The sequence below is a fragment of the Pezoporus occidentalis genome, unplaced genomic scaffold (assembly GCF_034315485.1).
Source record: "Pezoporus occidentalis ecotype Australia unplaced genomic scaffold, CSIRO_AGI_Poc_V1 ctg3, whole genome shotgun sequence".
Classification (NCBI taxonomy): domain Eukaryota; kingdom Metazoa; phylum Chordata; class Aves; order Psittaciformes; family Psittacidae; genus Pezoporus; species Pezoporus occidentalis.
This window is the reverse complement of record NW_026914940.1, coordinates 19349907-19369376: the sequence shown is the minus strand read 5'-3', so window position 1 is coordinate 19369376 and position 19470 is coordinate 19349907. Positions and strand designations below refer to the sequence as shown.

The 19470-nt window shown below is 35.9% G+C and overlaps 1 protein-coding gene across 39 annotated transcripts in view; it reads left to right on the top strand.

The window, feature by feature from the left end:
- RIMS2 (regulating synaptic membrane exocytosis 2) overlaps positions 1-19470 on the top strand; it is a 455883-nt gene that overhangs the window by 110521 nt on the left and 325892 nt on the right. For all 39 annotated transcript variants that reach the window (XM_062627211.1, XM_062627202.1, XM_062627203.1 and 36 more), the window contains one exon: positions 1594-1904. In XM_062627211.1, coding sequence (XP_062483195.1) covers positions 1594-1904 — 311 coding nt within the window. The remainder of the gene's footprint in view (positions 1-1593; positions 1905-19470) is intronic.

Below are 19470 nucleotides of genomic sequence, written 5' to 3'. Positions count from 1 at the left end.
CATAGATGGAGTGTCAGCATTATGAAAAGTTAAGAAGGAACTTTACCAGGATGGGGCATATTGCCATCATTAAATGGACAAGTGATACCTCCTTTTCCTGCCCCAGCCTGGCAGTCTGTGAATGAGGCAGTCAGTATGCCTCATTTGTATATGAACGTTGCATCCGAATAGCCTTCTATATGAAGATTTCATCAGAGTGTTTATGGTGACAGCATGACTTAGGTTTTCTATAACTGCCTGGAGAATAAAAGTAAGATACAGATTGCGACTTCTGAAATCTTTTCTGGTGGACTGAGGTAGATGTATTGTGGAGGTAGAAACTACATTTTCCATGTGACCCAACCATCGAGCAAGCTGCATTTAAAAGAATATGCAAGCCTTTGAAAGTCCTATACTGTAAGTCCTTGAAAAAGAGGCAGGTAGACGTAGGGTTAGAACTGGAGGCATGATAACTAGATTGAAGGCCCAGTGTAGACATTCAAGGAACAAGTATTACAAATAATATTATTTTGTCTGAGAACTAAACCAAAAATATGTAAAGAACAGAAGAGCTGAGTTAAGACTAAATAAAAATGAAAAATAAGGAGTGAAGAACTAAACTTGCAGTGAATTAGTGCTGTCTAGAGTCCAAATTTTAACCCAATAACCAGTTTGAAAGTGCCATTTTATTAGTAGTTGGTCTGTTGTATTTGATTGATTACATCCTGATTTATTCTCATATAACATAAGAACTGAATGTGAAATTAACTTATGGATAATTGGCATTTGCAATTTCCTGCACTGCCATGTGACTAAGGTGATGGGATAAAAAAGCTTTGCAAGAAAGTACATTTTAGAATATTAAAAAAAATCTCATTACTATGCGCAGGATCTCACATCTGGGAAGCTGTAATCATTTTAATAATTCAGTAAGCATAAAGTGAAAGCTAAGTCTTGCCTATGAAGTGGAGAGACTCACCAGCTTATATAGCCTATTACTTTACTTATAGAATGGTTTTAGTTTACAGTAGCTTTGAAAATCAAGTAATTTCTTGAAGTGAGCTTATTCATGTAAATATAAGATACAGACCACTGCTGAAGTAAATCAGCAGAGCATCTTTGAGAATTATAAAATTACTTGTTTGCAAAAGTGAAGAATCTATTCCAAAATTCCTTCTTCTGACTTAGTAAGAGAACAGATTAAATGTTTAATGATTGATTTTTTTTAATTCCCTTTTCCTATCATCCTTTCAGTCTCAACCTATATACTTAATTTTCAAATCTTACATTTCCTGCTATTTGAATGTCAATATAGAGATCCTTTTCATTTGCACTGCTGCTGTCTGTTGCTTTCTCTTGTATTATAAATGATTAAGCAAAGGTAGAATGAAAGTATTTTTGTGTTTGCATTTTTTTCTAAACCAATATCCTCCAAGGTTCTACAGGCATATTTTGTTAGGCTGTGGCTAACTATTGTAATTTTAACAGAAAGTATTAAAATAGTATTATTTTTACCTTTGGAAATGGCAACAATTAGTTGCTGTATGCTTGATGAAAACTTTGTATATAGTGTTTACAAACTAACAGGTTTTCCATTTAAATATGTCTGAACAGGTAATGTGGGTATGTAACTTGTGCCGAAAACAACAGGAAATCCTCACAAAATCAGGAGCCTGGTTCTATAATAGTGGATCGAACGCACCGCAGCAGCCTGACCAAGAAGGTAATAGAGGTCAGCGGAATGAGGAAGCACCTCAAGAGAAAAAAGCAAAGTTGCAGGAGCATTCACAGTACCAAGGACCGCCAGGTGACATATCCACACAAGTTTTGGACAAAAACAGATCACAAGGGCTCACAAGACAAGACTCAATTAAGAATGGTTCAGGTGTAAAGCATCAAGTAACAAGTGACACAACATCAGACAGGTAAGAAAGTATTTGGTGTTTATACTGATATGATCCACTGAAATTATTCAAAAATGTTATCTTTTAAAATTTTATCTTATTTTTATGTTGTAGCCTATAAGATACTTCCTGGGCTTTTTGAAACAAGCCTAAGAAGCACCAGCTGAGGGGTCTCTTATTGTATTCAGGTGGTCATGAACAATGTGTGTTCCTTATTCCTTGTTATTAAAAAAACAACATGGAAAATGACAATCGCAGTGTGATAGAGCTTGTCCAAGTGCTTGCAGCTTTGTTGAATCATAGTCATTGCACTGTACAGAGTGTTACCATGTGTTTTTTTAATGGCTGCTAGCTTTATAGCAGAATTTTAGTAATCTGAAACAGGGCTCAAAAAGCAGGTTAATGGAAGGTGATGGCTGTTCATACTACTGAATTAAAACATCTGGCAGTAGTTGCAGTATTGAAGTATTGGAGATACTTTGTGTGATACTTTGAAATCTTTGTGTGGTGACCTGAGTCTTTTCATGGCTTTTAGGGGGCCTACGAGGATGCTGGGGAGGGACTCTTCATTAGGGACTGTAGTGATAGGACAAGGGGTAACGGGTTGAAACTTAAACAGGGGAAGTTTAGATTGGATATAAGGAAGAAATTCTTTACTGTAAGGGTGGTGAGGCACTGGAATGGGTTGCCCATGGAAGTTGTGAATGCTCCATCCCTGGCAGTGTTCAAGTCCAGGTTGGACAGAGCCTTGGGTGACATGGTTTAGTGTGACGTGTAGAGGGGTTGCAACTAGATGATCTTAAGGTCCTTTCCAACCCTAACTATTCTATAATTCTATGGCTTCTCAGTTTCTTACTGTTAGTTATTGTCGTTAGTATGAGAATTTTTTTCTTCACTGGTTTATCTCAGTGTTACTTGGCATTGGGTGAAATTGTAGCTGTTTCAGCACTAGTGTAGTAAGATCCAGTTTAGTCAGAGAATGGAGTTTTCCCTCCATTTTCTTGATGTGATTGTACCAAAAGGCAACGGAATCACAGAATCCCAAGGGTTGGAAGGGACCTCAAAAGATCATCTAGTCCAACCCCCCTGCAAGAGCAGGGTAACCTAGAGTACATCACACAGGAACTTGTCCAGGCAGGCCTTGAATATCTCCAATGTAGGAGACTCCACAACGCCCCTGGGCAACCTGTTCCAGTGATCTGTCACTCTCACAGAAAAGAAATTTTTCCTGATGTTCACATGGAACCTCCTATGCTCCAGTTTACACCCATTGCCCCATGTCCTAAGGCACCAGAAGGCTCAACCTTTTGCTGGAACACAAAAGTAAAAATTGTTTCATTGAATGGATTTAATTTCTGAGGAAGACCATAATAGAACTTCAAGTACAGTGGAAAGGGAAAGAAGAGAGTGAGCTCTCTCATGTGTTTCCATGGAAATGATACCATCACTCTCCCAAGATTCTCCTTAGAATTTGGCGGCTGGAGCAGTATAATCTGTCAGCCTTCCTCTGCTGCCCAGCTATGACCTCATTACCACATTTATTCTGCAAGCTTGAAACAAGTTAGACATCTATAATATCTTTTACAGCTAATAAAATTGTTTTCCTTTTCACTCACCTTTTGTATTCCACCATATTTTATTTGGGCTTATTTGGGAACAAATTGAATGTAATTAATGTAAACATTTTTATTTAACTTCTTTTGCCTGTTGCCCTTTACTCTGGTTTCAGCTCATGGGTTCAGTATTTAGTGACTCTGAGTGTTCCTCAGTTATCTGCATGGTCTCTGAGAAATACTGGCACCTTAATTTGATGCTAAGGAGCAGGAGAGAGAGTATCATATATAATGGGATGATAACCCCCCCTCCAGCCTCCTTCCTGTTCTCAGCAATATTTCAACTCTAGAAGTGGTTTTATATTGTACACATGCAGAAAGAGAGAGGGAGAAAGTGATATACAAATAAATAGGTAATTCAGATATGTAACATGCACTTAACCAAAGTAGAGTTACATGATAAACATGGAAAGTATAAAGTATATTTACCAACAGGAAGAACATAGACTTTGTGCCTGAAATCAGATCTGTTCTGATGTTTGTGATCACATCTAGTCAACATATTCAAAACCAAATTGTTTTTCTCAGTCGTTATCCTCTTCTTGTTTTATTTGGATACTTATACTAGAGTTCACTAATTAACACGTACAAGTATGCTTAGAATATATTTGTGTTATATATCACATGATGTTGAAAATTAGAAGGTCTTCTGAATAGTTTTCTTCCCTAATGTTTCTCTTATTAATTAATTTTCTTTTGCTGGAGATAATGAAAAAGACTCCTCTTTGGTGCCTAATCAATGTCTGACTGGTCAAGTGGGTTTTTAGAGGAGAATATCAGTGTCTCTGAGAGCTATTATCCCAGAATTCAAGGATGGGATAGGCCTTAATTTTGGACCTGTATATGTCGTCGTGCCATTGCTATTCTCAGCAGTAATACTGGGAAGCCTTACAATTTTGTTACGTTCAACCACTGTTAAGAGCAGAAGATAACATATTATTATCTTTGTACTGGAGTCATGCATACAATATGTTTCATAATTTGATATATAATTTCAGTATTAAAATTTATAAATCTGTACATGTTCTGCTTATTATTATCAACTAAGTTAAGAAAACTCATTTTATCTATTTGAAGTTTGTAGTTGTGGTCAAGCAATTTCCTGTAGGCTTCCTAAAGTCTTTTCTTCTGTTTTTTTAATGTTAACTGCAAGAATCACCTTGTAGAGAAGCATGTTTTATGGGAGATCATTGTGGCAGGGTTTTTTTTCTATTCTTAAATTAATTCTATGCAGAAATGGAGCTATTCTGGTATTATAGAAAGTTGTCTATATGAGCTAATTCTAGGAGAAAATTATGGCTATTCAGATGTCTAAAATAATAGGGAAATAGCCAAAAAAGTCTCATATATTTAAAAGTGATTGTATTTGGAGGCTTAATTTTCTAGCATCCTTTTTATCTCAGGAAAAAAGAGGATTTTTATGTTGGTTTCCACACACTACAGTGTGGTTGGGGAATACGTTTTATTTTAAGAACTACAAGCAAGACTGTTGAGCCTACTTGGGTCTGAAGATGCAGGTTTTGTGCACATGTTCTTTATGGACTGTATATATGTGTTTTCCCACATAGAAAGGTTTTATTCTATTGCATTACCAATGGCGGTAGAATGAAAGTGGTCCCCAGAGTCCCTTTGCTTTCATTCTTGGAAGAACTGGCAGTATGAGTTGGCAGCGTAGGCTCTGTCTTTTGGGACTGCTGTTGGGGATGTTGGTGTGTGAAGAGAGTGAAAAAAGAGACCAAAATAAGAGGGAAGAGAAGGAGAGAAGAAAAAGCAGGCATAAACTAGCTGAGAATCATCAAAAAGTAGCATGAATTAAATAAATGAAAATGTCTGCCCCTCTGTTTCATGTTATATCTTTTTCAAATGTCTCTTCCTTAATTACTGGATTATGATTAAGTGATACTGAGAACATCGCTGATGGTAGTTTATTGCAATTTAAAATATGACAATGTAACATAAAGCATCAGACAATTGCATTTCCTTCTGAAAGGCTGGAAACTGGCCACTTCCCAAGATTATCACTATTTTTCTTCTGCAACATAGATGACACAGCACTGTAGTGCAGCCTTTGATTTTGATTATTTCTATTTCTGAATACCTGAGTTGATCGATCTTTAACCCAGGTCTCTTCAAAAGTGTACTATCTTTACTTGGACCTGTGGAAATGAAGCATAGTTGGAAGCAATCTCAAGTAAAATAAAGATGTTTTAACTTTTAACCTATGTTTTTCTACCTGCTGACTTTTTTAAAGCCAGTGAAATATTAAAAGTAATGTATACAGACTGTTTAAAATAATGCAGTTGATATCCAAGGCTCATACGGACAGTACTTTGTGCAGATTTGGTTGTGTTCAGAAGTATCCATTAAGGACAAAAGGATCTCTAAGCTTTTTAGAATTCTTTATGTAAGAATTACCAACCTGAATAGTTTTTTTTATCACTGTTGACCATTCCAGTAGAAAGAAACCACAATTGTTGAGAAAGCATAATGATATTCCTTCACTTCATGAATAAATCTAATAATTTGTACAAGTATTTTGCAGGTTGAGTTTAAAATTGAATAAATACTCTTTTCCATGCATGGCTGCAAAGAGCTGTCACTGACTTTTTCTGGTGCTAGAACAGGATGCAAAAATTGGGCATTAGAGGTACTCTACAGTGTTTTTTAACATATTAACTGAAGTTTCAAGGTTTAAAGGAATTTGAACTGCATCCAAATAAGGTTTTATCTTCCTGCTCCTGTTCCAGCATTTTTCACCACTTTGATAGTCCATGGAGCTCTAAAGTGAAACCAGTGTCAATCTGAAAACAGTAGTCTCGGTAGTTTTGCTTTTGTTTCTTGTGGTGTCTGTCTTCCATTTCAGTGTATGTTTTGTATGATTCTTGAGGTAATAACTTAGAGCAAACAAGTTTCTTCTTCATAGAACTCCTCTTTTAGTTATATCAGTCCTCTTCATACAGATTTAGGGAAGTGGATCAACATTTCAGGGCTACTCCAGTTTTCAGGTAGAAACTAAAGCTATGATTATCTCCTGTCTCAATCTAGAATAAAATGGAAATTAATAATAACTATGGGCTGGGGAAGCAATAGAAATTTATGGGAAGAGAGCCAGAGAAAATGCGGTATTTAATCATTACATTAAGAAGTACCTTGGGTCGACAAAAGTCAGAAATCCTTTAGTGCAGAAGTTTTAATAAAATAATTAGACACTTATGACAAGGATTAAGCTATGCCTACTTATGAGGATGAGTAAGGAGTTTGGTACTATCTGTAATGCTGAGCCTCTGTAAGAAGGTCCTGAAGGGTACTGACTTTGTCCAGTAGCAACAGCCCAGACTACCTATAGCAGGTTTACTGTGATTCTACCTGCTATTGGTAGGTTGCAATGGATTGTAGCATCTTGATTCTTTTCTAACTTCTGGAGAAGAGGGAGAGCTTTTCCTCTCTATTACCTTTGCAGAACTGTCTTCTGAGAAACAAAACTGCTAGTACAGTTCTGTTTGTCTACTAATTTAGTCTTACGGGTTGCTCACTCGTGCAGAGTGACAACGCTGACAATGTTCAGGACGTGTAGATACACTGCAGCTTCTGTGTGTTTTTTCTGAGATGTGAATTGCTTCCCTCCCTTCCTCCAATTTTATTTTCCCTAAAACAACAGAACAACCAATGATCAGTAGTCATACTGATTTTTTACTTTTTTTCAGATGATGTTGTACTAGAAAATCTCCCCCCCCCCCCTTTTTTTTTTTTGTTGTTTAAAAGCCAGCCCTTATCTAGCTGTAGAATCTGTACTGAGCAGCACTGGGCCTCTGACCAATGGTAGGTAGAATTTGGGATCTTTTTGAAGAGAAAGCTAATCTGTTTGGAGAAGAGAAAACTTCCCTAACTGTAGCAGAACTAACTTACTTTAGTAAATAGGCTAAATCTGCTGTGTTTCTTTTCAAACATTAAAGAACATTTTAATTAAACACATAACAAAGTGATTGAATTCCAGCTTTAAGTGACAGTCTGAACTCAGCTACAAGCATGCTCTGCAGTGAGCAAATCTTATCCTGGTTTTGGGGAATTTCATTTTCACAATTTACTGTAGAGTGCCTTTTTTCAAAAATAATTCCATTGCAACATGGTGTTTATATTTCGCTCTGTTACTGATTACTTGCTTTTTTTTTATTAATCATGTACATTTGTTGCATACTGCTTACTGAAAAATAGCACTTACTATTTTACTTTTCTCACTTAAGCAGAATGAGCTCGGGGAAGTCTTGATATTTAGTGCTGATATTCAGTATCTTTGAAGCAGAGTTTGGCCTTCCATTGCAGTGTTATTCTTCTGTATATCACAGCTATGTCTTTAACTGTGCTAAAAGACCATTAATAATCTAAATATGTAAACACAGACCTCAGCTGTATCAGAAAATTGAACATATTTTACTAAGTATTAACTGCAGCTTACATTTATGGAATTAAATGTAGTTTTGCGTTTAGCGAAATTGACCCTGAAAGAAAGCAATACAAGAAAAAAATGGAGGGTAGTAGGATTTTTAATTTATTTTTTTTAAATTAATGAGGCTAGTAACTTTCTTGGTTGAGCATGTATTCTTAAAGTGCTGTTTTGTTGACTTTGCACAAACATGCAAACTCACTCTGTGTTTGTAATCCTTAGTTGTGCTGTGCTCTGGAGGCTAAGCTCTCTTTGAATGTATAAAGAACAGATTTTGTTTCAATTTCTTATTTAAAAAATTGGTATATAAAGGTGAATATATTACACCATGGAGTGCGGCCGAGGGAAATGGCTAATATTTAATAAAGCTCTCTGCTAACTTGAGTTTGTGGTTTCTGGCAGCGAAGTGGTTCTGGAATCTGCAGGAGGCAATTCAGTGAATGCCTTTAATTTTCATACCTTTTACCATAGCTATATAGACTAAATTAAAATTAAAAATGAGAATGAATAGTTGTTACTGATGAAATTCTTTCTTTGGCTCTTTCTTTGTGCCTGTAGAAGTCACAAATGATAAAGCAATAACTTCCGTAGTGCAATTTAATTGTTATTTATGTTTTACATGGCAAATTTAATAATTGTAGTAAATGTCAATCTCTTTTATTGAGATCTGACAAAAAAAAAACAACCTAAAAATGAATGTAATATTACCATAGTAACCATATCACAATTTAAGTTTACATTATTATGCAATATAATTTTGTTTTCTGCCTTGTCTGTAGCATGATTATTCGGTTTTTCTGCCCCTTCTTCTTTAAGCCAAATCCTTGTTTGGTCCCTTTGGCTACCCTGGAATGTCTTTATCTACTTCTGTATTTATGTTATTAGCTTATTTTCTTTTGTGTATTTTTATCTATTTGTCACTGGTGTGGGTTTTTACCAAACTCTGACTAGACATTGAAAGTGTTTTTGAAGATACACTGATGGTATTCCTTCACTTAAAGGCAGAAATTATTTTCTTCTCTAACCCAGTTCTTTTCCTTTCGTGAGCTCTAGCTCACCTCTCTTCCTCAATTTCCAGCAATTCTGCAACCATTTATAAGTATCCTTTCAGATTTGTGGTAAAGTAAGTGGACACTTTGCTTCCAAGCTTTGAGAAATCTTAATTTTGTGCCTTTCAGTAAAAACAGGCCTTGCTGCGTTCTTTATTAACCAAGAAGACAGCCTCAAGCATTTTAAGGGAATAGTTACCTGTTCCAGCGAAGTACTGCAGTTCAGTGTCATTTCAAGTTCATTAGAAAATGTCGGTGATCCGAAGTCAGTGACTCTTAAAGTGGAGTTTTTAAAATGCATATGTATGATATGCAGTGGGTTGTGTATATGCATCTTGTTCTGACATCTCTGCACTCTGCAGCACTGTGCCCTGTAATCATGCCCTGGTCTTTCAGAAAATTGCATCAGAAAATGCTCATTTCTGCAGCACTGGGCTTCCTGGAAATGCTATTAAGGACTGCAGTAAATGTATCATCTTCATAGGATAACAGGAGGTTAAGCTTCTCCAAACACAGTTTTCCCAGTTTCTGGTCCAGTGTTTTCTCAGCTCATACAATATGCTTGAATGGGTTCTTGAATGTAGTTTGTCTGCCAAAGTAAGTTTTTATTATGCAGCTTGTAATAGGATGAACCATGAACTTTGCTCCAGAAAGCCCATTTTCTTTGCCAAAAAGAAAGCAGCACGGACAACAGTTCTTACGGTACTACCTTGTTAGAATGAAAAAATGCATTTTAGTGGCAAGAGGTTTTATTCTGTAATGACTTTGTGCAACTCTTGGACTTTAAATAATAGACCTCATTAAGGATCACTTAAAAAAAAAAAAATAGCCATCAAGGCCAATAATATTAATGTAGACAGCATCTGATTTTCTTTGTCATTCCAAATAAACTGGAAAGTTTCAGAGAGATGTTGAATTCCAAATTTCCAAATCAGTGCACAAACCTTTTTTTTTTTTTTTTCCCAGAGGTAGATTAATTTTAATTAAATCTTGTTGACTCTGGCAGGAGGTGCTGGGCTGACACAAATGGACCTGCCTTAGTTGTATCTTCATGCTCCAGTTAGAACTCTGAAAAATATTTAAGCTAGAAGAGAATTCACAGTTCAACAATCTCACCTTTTGAATATAAAAAATTTGACAACTCAACATTTTTAGTTCAGCAATTTCACCTCCTTATGGTGCTAATTGGATTTTATTCCTAAAATATACAGCTAATGATTCATCTTCCTGTACCATTCATTAAGAGAGATTGGAACAAAAAGGAATTCTTGAAAGAAATCCAATGTAATGGTTTGCATTTCTTAAAAAACAATGTATATTTTGGGTACTTCCCATGTCTTGCAGCTGAAGTAAATGCAATGATTGGAGATTTTATTTTCATTTTGAAAATATGTATCAATATTTGCATCAAGAAATTGGATCTTCAAATAAAGTTGAAAGCAAAAATACTTAAATTGCTAAGCACCAGTTTTGGTTTTTATTTATTTTTTTTTAATCAGAGATTCTTCCCTAAAAGAGACTAAATATGAATTGTAAAGACCCTGAGAATCAGAGCAAGAAGGAAAAAATGAAGATATGTCACTTAAACAATAGAAAAGGGAGGAATATTTTGTAGATGAAAATCACTCAAAACAAACTCTGGGGCTTTTGATATTAAGGCCAGCACTAGTAGTGTCTCAGCTCCTCAACAAACTTGTTTGGATGGTGCTAGACTACCGTGCAGTGATGACTGATGCACTGTTGTAGATCAGGACCATTTATTCTTACCTATTTCATTTCTTCACTCCTTCTTCAAGTAATTAAAAGTGTTTATAAGAATGCTTGTGTCCCATTTGCAGATATTCACAAAAGCAGTTTGTTATTTTCAGAGTTAAGCCCTGAGAAGCTAACTAAACCGGGAGATTTCCCTCAAGACAGGCATTTTAAATTTCATCTCTATGTGGCATATGGGTATCTCTTTTGGAAGCATTTTTTTCTCCCTGAAAATGAGATTTATTTGGAAATTTATTCTGTGGTATATCACCAAGTATTATGAAGCCTTACAGTTAGGATAACAATCAATTATGAAATTAGCCCTAACACCCCCTTCTCCCAAAGCATTTAACGTAACGGCTGGAACTGCCTTTGCTCCACTAAGATAAAGCTTCAGTATTAAGTGGAAAACTTCCCAAAGTAAAATATTTACACTGCCTTAATACTTATAAAACCCAGGCTCCATGACACTGTCAAAGAAAATGAATTCCAGAGGCACATCTTCATCAAGAAAATATTTTTCTGGTATTCCAATCAACTGAAGATAGGAGCAACGCAGGAGACCATAAATCTTATAATGACATGAAAGCAAGATAAATTAGTCTCTTTGAACTCATTCCCAAGATATGGAAGGCTCTGACTTTTATCCAGTGTACTGAAAAGCAGAAATTAATAAACAACCCAGTGCATGGATTTGTTCTCTTACCTTCTGTTTCAAAAGATTAAAAGGCTAATCTCAATCTTACTGTCATTTGGAGAATGATCTGTTTTCTAGTTAACACATACATTAGCCTTTGTTTCCATCGCAGATCACCCGGACATATTGACATCCAGCACAAGTTTGGAAGCCTTTTAAGGTCCAATTCAATCACCTGAAAATAAAGATACTGCAATAAATCTCTTAAGATATTTTCCATGTGACTAAAAATAACTCTAAAATTAAATTCCAAACTTCTGAAGGTAAAAGAGCCGACTTCTGCAATGCATAACCACCATGGACTTCAAGATCAGTGTAACTTCTCTGCATAATAAGGAGCTTTGCGATCAGCCTGCTCACCCAAAGAAGTGTTTGTACAAAGGATTTTATCCAAAGAGGGTGATAACTGTGTATTTGACAAAGAGAATGTTATCTCTTTATCTGTGTTTATTGCAATCATTACTGTGCTGAGCACATTTGCATTGTTGGTAATCATCAGTGGACTGTTGTAGGATTTAATTTCTGCCTTTGGCTTTGTGCTGATTATGTCCTCTCCTGAATTAGTATAATTTGCAGGATAAGGAATATAAGTATGATCTGCCTGTAAGAACTGAGGAAATCAACTTTCACCTTGAATACGTCATCCTGAGGCAGAGAGGACAGATGTCTGGAAACCGTTTTCCAGCTTCTGTTTTTAGCATTTTATGTTGTTAATCATGCATAATAGCTTGTTAGTAATTCTTCAAATCACCTTTTGTAGTTTGTTTTTTTTTTTTTTTTTTTTAAAGATGACATGATAACTTTTGGTGAAAGTGAAGAATAGAAATCTCTTTTGTAGCAGATTAAGTTTTTAATGCATTGTTTCAAAAATCAATCAAATCTCTGTTCTAGGCCAGGACTTCTTGAGTAGTGAGACACATCTCATTGGTGAACCATTCAGAACTTCAAATGAGGCATAAAGCAGGATTCATGTACTGTAGTGAGGTGCAAAGAAATATGAATTGATTGTGAGTCAACTGAAGGTAAAATTGGTTGAAATATACTACTTTAAACCACTCATTCTCCCAGATGCGGCATCTAGTGAATACTGAGCCTACTGTATCAATGTGTATTACACGTACTCCTCTCCTTATTCAACCAAAGTGTAACAGCTTTCTGTTCCTGTCAGGTAATGCACCTGTTCCTTTAGTCAGGGAAATGAAGTCTCAGTTAGACATTTTCTAACTCTGATTCTCCTGTCTTAATAGTATTCCTCTAAAACTTTAAAAATATTTTTGTATTTTATACCACATATATGAGCATGCACAAATGTATATATTCATACTAAAAGCCATGTATAGTCACTTCAGTAAACTGTCAGACATTCTGAGGAAATTGGAGAACTGATTATAAGCTCATTCTATGACCCAGAATTTACAGACATTATTTTGTAGAGAAAAACAGATGTATTTCTCCTGTAGGAAGCCCACCAGTCCTGCAGACATGAAACAAAATTATGAATTATTTATGACAAACTAGAATCAGGGTCTTGCAGGTTGAAGAAGTAATTTCTACATTTACTAGACAAATGCATTGTTTTTTGTTTGCCAATTGCAAATTCTGCCCCAGCAGCTTTTTAGATAAATTACGTTTTAGGTCAGGGCCGTGGGTTAAAAACTACATATCCCTAGATTTTAGGGCTTCCTTTTTAATATAGGAGATCTACCATCTAGGTGTTCCTGCTCCGGCAGGGGGATTGGACTAGATGATCTTTTGAGGTCCCTTCCAATCTCTAGCATACTGTGATACTGTGATACTGTGATCAATAGGGATTTTCCTCTGAAACATGCAGATCTGTGGATGCCTGGCTTATATGCTGGGAAAATGCATGCGTGGGAAAATGCATGGGTAGGCAAATGGGAGGGAATGTGTATAGCTATTTTTTTTTTTCTGACATGGTATCAGAACACAACCAAAACAGCAACTGGAGAAAGTTGTCAGACTAAGCAATAGATACGCAACTACAGAGCTGTATTCATACCTCCTAAATAAGGTACTTAGCCATGCATAAGAGCACTTCATTAAACCTATTTTTGGGCACTCATGCAATTTTTGGTCACATGAGTGTTTTTTTTATACATGCTTCTCTTTATCAATTATACAGGAAGAAAAAAGATGGCTTGGCTTCTAAAATACACACCTTAGATGTCTATATTTAAGCAGAATGAATCTGGGTGTCACTGTTGATAACTTCAGACAATATAAATTCAAATTCTGAATTTGCCTAAGATCAATAACATCTTTATTTTTAAGCATGGAATTCCTAAGAGAGGAAGACTTAGAGGTTCCCAGATTTGGCAAGTGAGGCAGGAACTAGGCACTGGAGCTTTGTTGCGGAACAGACAGGGCAACAATGTACTTACAACTTAGCACTCAGACTTGTTTTTGCGAACATGTCACATAGCATATAATATTATTATCAAAATAGGAAAATCCAACTGCCTTATTTCACTTGTGCTGGAAAACCCGTCAAACTCAAGTGTATTCCATTGAACATTTTTAAATCTTAAGATGTAACTTGTGCCTTTTTCTCTATTTTTGTGGTGTGCTGTAGTGATAGAAGCTTTTTGTTTCACTATGCAAGTTGTATGTATTGTGTAATATTCACACAATAGTGAGGGTGAGAAGGACAGATATAAGAGAAATAATTAAAATTAAACATTTTGTGTAATTATTTTCAATTATTCTATGCCTTTTCATATTTAAATAATATTTCCCATATTGCCTTTCAACTAATGTATTAAAGAGAATTCCAAGGAGAGGTTTGAGGAGCCAAAATCTATATTGAGCTAAGGACGTTAACCAATAAGTCAAAGTTATCCATGTTAAAGATAGTTTAAAAATGATTATACTAGGAGGTATACCTGGTTCTGTGACACAGCTACCGATTCATTTCAAGAAGTAGTACTGTTGTTTTATAGTCTTACCAATCATCATTAATCATGAAAGGTTTTTAAATTGCAATTCATTTGTCCAATTTCTTTGTTTTTTTTTCCCCTCTGTCATACTCATCCTGATATGCGCGATTTGTATGGTCAGTGCCAGTTTTTTACTGTGTCCATATTAGGCCAAACAGCAGGATTTCCCAAGTGAACATATGGCACATTTCCTAGTATCTGCATATGGAGCAAAATCAGACCTATCATTGTGTCATCTGAGGTTTAAAAAATGTAGATTATTTAGCACTCAAACTATAATAAACAAGACATCTAGCATTTCAGTTTCACATCTTCATTTTTCCCTTCATAGGCTAAGAATTTAATTAAGCCATGACTAGACAAAATAAGATGAAATCTGAGCTTCCAAATATTTTATTTGTAAAATATATTCTTTTCAAGATAGTAAATATGCAGGGAAAATCTCATGTTTAATTTGCTTGCTACCTTTCAAAAATTTTTAAAGCTGTACTTGTTAGTGCATTATGATTTTTTCTGTCATTTACTTAGATGATGATCAGTCACAGGGAAATGAATTGTTTAGTCTCATCACAGAACTTCAGCACACCTTATTAAGGACAGTTGGCACTTTCCTTCTTAGGAACTCCAAAGCTTTTTTCCCATCCAGCTTTTTAGGCTTATGTAGCCTGTAATCCTTGACTTTCTCAGGAATCTAAACATGTCTAGGTTAACTTTGTCTTTCATCAAAAAATAGGCATTTGCTTGCCTTTTTTTTCCTCCTGTGTTGACGACATTAGTTCTGAGAATTTTCAGAATTTTTCTGAGACTATCCAGATTCCTGTAAAGTTGCAAAATGTAAATTGACAGCTTATTTTTGTATTTTGTCCTGAATGTAAGTAGATTATTCAAAACATCCTCTTAACTATTTGGAGCTTTGTGGTACTTGCTGGGTCTGTTCATGACCGAGAAACAGTGCACAGACCTCTTCCACTGGCGCTAGAGAAGTTCCAATATTTGGAAACCCATTAGGGGCGTAGTGCTGAACTGTGCTTTTGGGCCTTGATCCAGAGACTGTTGGCATGCAGCATTATCACTGATTTCCCTGGAATTAGGCTGGGAAACAGTGGCTGCTACAGGGAATGGTAGCTCAACAGACTTTGGAACAGCAAAGTTGTAGTACGCTAAAACACAGCAAGTAAGAGAATGGGTTGGGGTTCAAACCTCTACCTATCTGTCAGTGCAGCTGAACCTGCTTACTTAGGCTTTATTTCCAAAAGTATTTAATAGGTAATGTACTTACAAGGTTTGCGATAAAGAACTATTTTTGTAAAGCTTGTTTTAGTGATAAATTATTATTATTATTTCATTACTTGGTGTTACTACTGGTGGAGCAGGAGATAAACTTCGGTAAGTCCTTTGTACATGGGATAGCATTAGAGGTAAGTCAAATAGAAACTGGGGAATGAGGGAGTTCAATACAACAGAGGAAGGTGGTTCCATGATCACCAGAATCAATGCAGCCTATAATGGTGTCTCATATTTTTCTATCCTATTTCCGCTGTAATGCGTTGGAGGATCACAATAAAGCTTTCTTAAGCACCTTTTCCAGTTGCTAATGATAATTTTCTCAAACTTAAGATAGCAATGATGTGGCTATTCACTGGCCATATTCTGACTGTCTTTCTACTGCTACAGTCAGTGGGTAATAGTTCAGTTCTACCCACCCTTCCTCTTTGCACACTATCCTGGGTCTTTCTCCTCCTTTGATGATGCTGATTTTCACACAGCTTGCAGGAGCTTAACTATTTCAGTATGTATGCCCCTATGAAATTAACCAGTCTTGTCAAGCATATTAGTCATGGTGATAGATGGTAATATGGAGAGAAAAATAGATAAATAGGCTGTCCAGTTTCCTAAGTCTCCTATCCTTGATTTAAAATCTGTAACTTAGGCTAAAAGGAGAGTATAGATTATTATTAAATGGCTAAATGGGAGAAAGATGAAGAAGGACATTGGAAAGAATTATACAAATAGGGATAAAATGCCTCAAAAATGAACGTAAGGAAGCAGGGAAATGTAGAATGTACTGAGATAAAAATGCAAACAAGAAAACGTATTTGGTGGGTGAAATTGAAGATGAATTTACTTTGTTCTACATTTCTCTGCTTTGTTAGTGGATATTTTCTGTTATAAGGTTCTGTCTCTTAGCTGGAATTTCAGTATCTTCCATTGTAGATCTGTGTCTTGACTACCATGGAATAAAAACAGTATCACTTTTCCATTCTCAGTAAATGTTTAACTCAGTGAATTAAATAGTTCTTTCAATATTTAATTATTTTACGGGAGAGAGAACAGCTTCAATAGCAAAGACATATTCCCTTTGGAATAACCAAGAGGGTGTTGATGAGGACTTAGTGGGAATATTTGAGGATGCCATAAGAGAAATTGGGACTCAGTTTTCCATGTTCCCAGACACTGTTCCAACTGCCAGACTTCCTGTAATAATAACAAGTTTTGAATGACTGCTCAGGTGCCAGGTGAAAGAGAGGTTTGGTTATTACAATTCCTGGGCAGAGACTGATGCTTCCCTGCAGCTTGGATTTAGGTACTTTTATCCTTCTGGGATTGGGGCTTTATCTCTATCCCTCTCTTTGTTATTTCCTATCCTAGATATTCAGGATACTGGCTTCTTTCACTGTTATTCTTAAGTGATTAAATTTACAGTTGTAGGTTTTTCTGTAATTCTTGCTAAACTTCTGTTGTGAAGCTGAACCTTTGAACATTGATGTGATGAAACACAAATGATAATGGGCTTCACCCCAGAAGAAAGTCTGGTTGCATTTCACTTGCAATAGCAGAGTGACATGTCCATCCTTTAATCTAAGTTAGACCTTTAAAATCATGTCCCACCTTGGAGCGTCAGTTTGCTAATCTGACCCAAAATGAGTAGTCTGATAAACTGTTATAACACCATCCAGTATGCAAGGCCACCTTTTTTAAGTTGTTAACTTACCTGTCTAAAAACTGTTTGTTCAGATGTTTTTTCTTTTCATAATGAGAAAAATTAAATAGCCAAAATTTTTAAATCCTAAATATTTAGCTAAATGCGTTGGTAAGGGCATATTGGAGGGCAATGGTAGCTGCATTACAGATATTTATGTTCTATCAATTACATAATTTTATTTAGCTTCCAGATGAAAATGCGGTTTTACTTTCTGTTCATTTCAAAATGTACACTCTTACTCCCAAACTTCAAGTGATCCATCTCTACTAGTTTCTTCTATGATACCATCAGACTATACTTGCGTAATATCCATCAAATTAGAATGGAATTGAATCCAAAATTGTACTTGATAGTATCTTTTATCACAGAACAATATTTGCCTTATGAGCCTTAATGTAAAGTTTTAATGATCTTGCATGACTTTACCTTATTTAAGCTTTAGCTTAATGTGAAATGTCTTTTCTGTGTGGCTGTAGTAAAGAAGCAATGCCTGAGTAGTGTTTAAGATAACATGTTTGTAAATATTTTCAACTCCCTTTGTATAATACGCTTACCTTTAGAGCTTTCTAAATCCTAGAATCAAATTCAGAGAAGTTGGATCTTTTACTTGAAATAAAAATGTTTTATAGAAATTGAAAATTATCAATACATACTTGGGAGGTTTCTTGAAAAACTTTTTCCAAACTACTTGTAGCTGCAGGGGTTTTATTAAGATTCATCTTGGCTGGAGAAATAGGTATTTGTGTGGAGCTCAGTATACCCTGGTTTAATGGATCCAATGATGCTTTTCTCAGTCTTATCTTTTCATTGTAGGCTGTCAGCCATGTCAAGTAATTGCTAAGACTATCTGTACTTGGTTTTCTCATTCTGTGAAATTTGGGTTCATGTCTATGGAATCCTTTGTAAAAAAGAAGCCTTTGTATATAGGACCTCTTTTTCTTCTAATACAAATACTGGAATATGTAGAGTGAGAGACCTGAAGAAGAGAAAATGAGATCTAAAGTGTAAGGAAGTTAAATATGAAATTAAGAAAAAAAACCCTCCTAACCCTCCTGTGTTTTCCAGGATTCTTACATGAGGTTTTTAATCTGGGAATGCTGAGGGTGTAATTTCCTAAATCTTAAATATGATACTAAATCACTGTGCCCCTCATCACAAGAAATCTTTTAACATAAAAATGCTGACACATTTACATTTGAAGATCACTAACAGGGTTGACATAAGGTAACTAGTCCCTGTACTGTTCTGTTCTCAATGCATATTAGTGTACGGGAAATGATACTATGTGTGGTTCCACAGACTTTTGATTGTCAGTTCTATTCTAGTTCTGAAAGGATGGATAAGCCAGTTGATACAGCCTGCTCTGCTCATGCTCCTTTGTTCCACCTCCTCCAGCCTCTTCTTTCTAGGCCTCTGTTTTCTTGACTTTTGTAGCTCAAAACATTATGTTTTGGAAAAGGTGGAAGGAACTAAGAACTGGGATTAATATTAGTAGGTCTGTATTATGGCGTCAATGCAATAATATAGGCAACATAGTAAATATGGTGAGGAATTGTTTATTGACTAAAGGGTCTCTTGGTACAGCTGTAGAAGGGCCAGGAAAGAAAGGAAATCCTGTTTCTTTTCCTGTACCATTCTTTGTTTCTTATAACGCCCCCCATGTTTCTAAGAGCAAGTTCAATCTTTATGAAAATTACAGATATACAGTGTATTTGCACAACCCCGCTATCATTACGGGTGAATTTTCTGCTGTAACAACTATGGAGTATTTGCTTTTGAAAGTACCCTTTTAGAATAGAATCATAGAATATTTAGGGTTGGAAAGGACCTTAAGATCATCTAGTTCCAACTCCCCTGCCATGGGCAGGGACACCTCACACTAAACCATGTCACCCAAGGCTTTGTCCAACCTGGCCTTGAACACTGCCAGGGATGGAGCATTCACAGCTTCCTTGGGCAACCCATTCCAGTGCCTCACCACTCTCACAGTAAAGAACTTCTTCCTTATATCTAATTTAAACTTCCCCTGTTTAAGTTTCAACCTGTTACCCCTTGTCCTGTCACTACAGTCCTTAATGAATAGTCCATCCCCAGC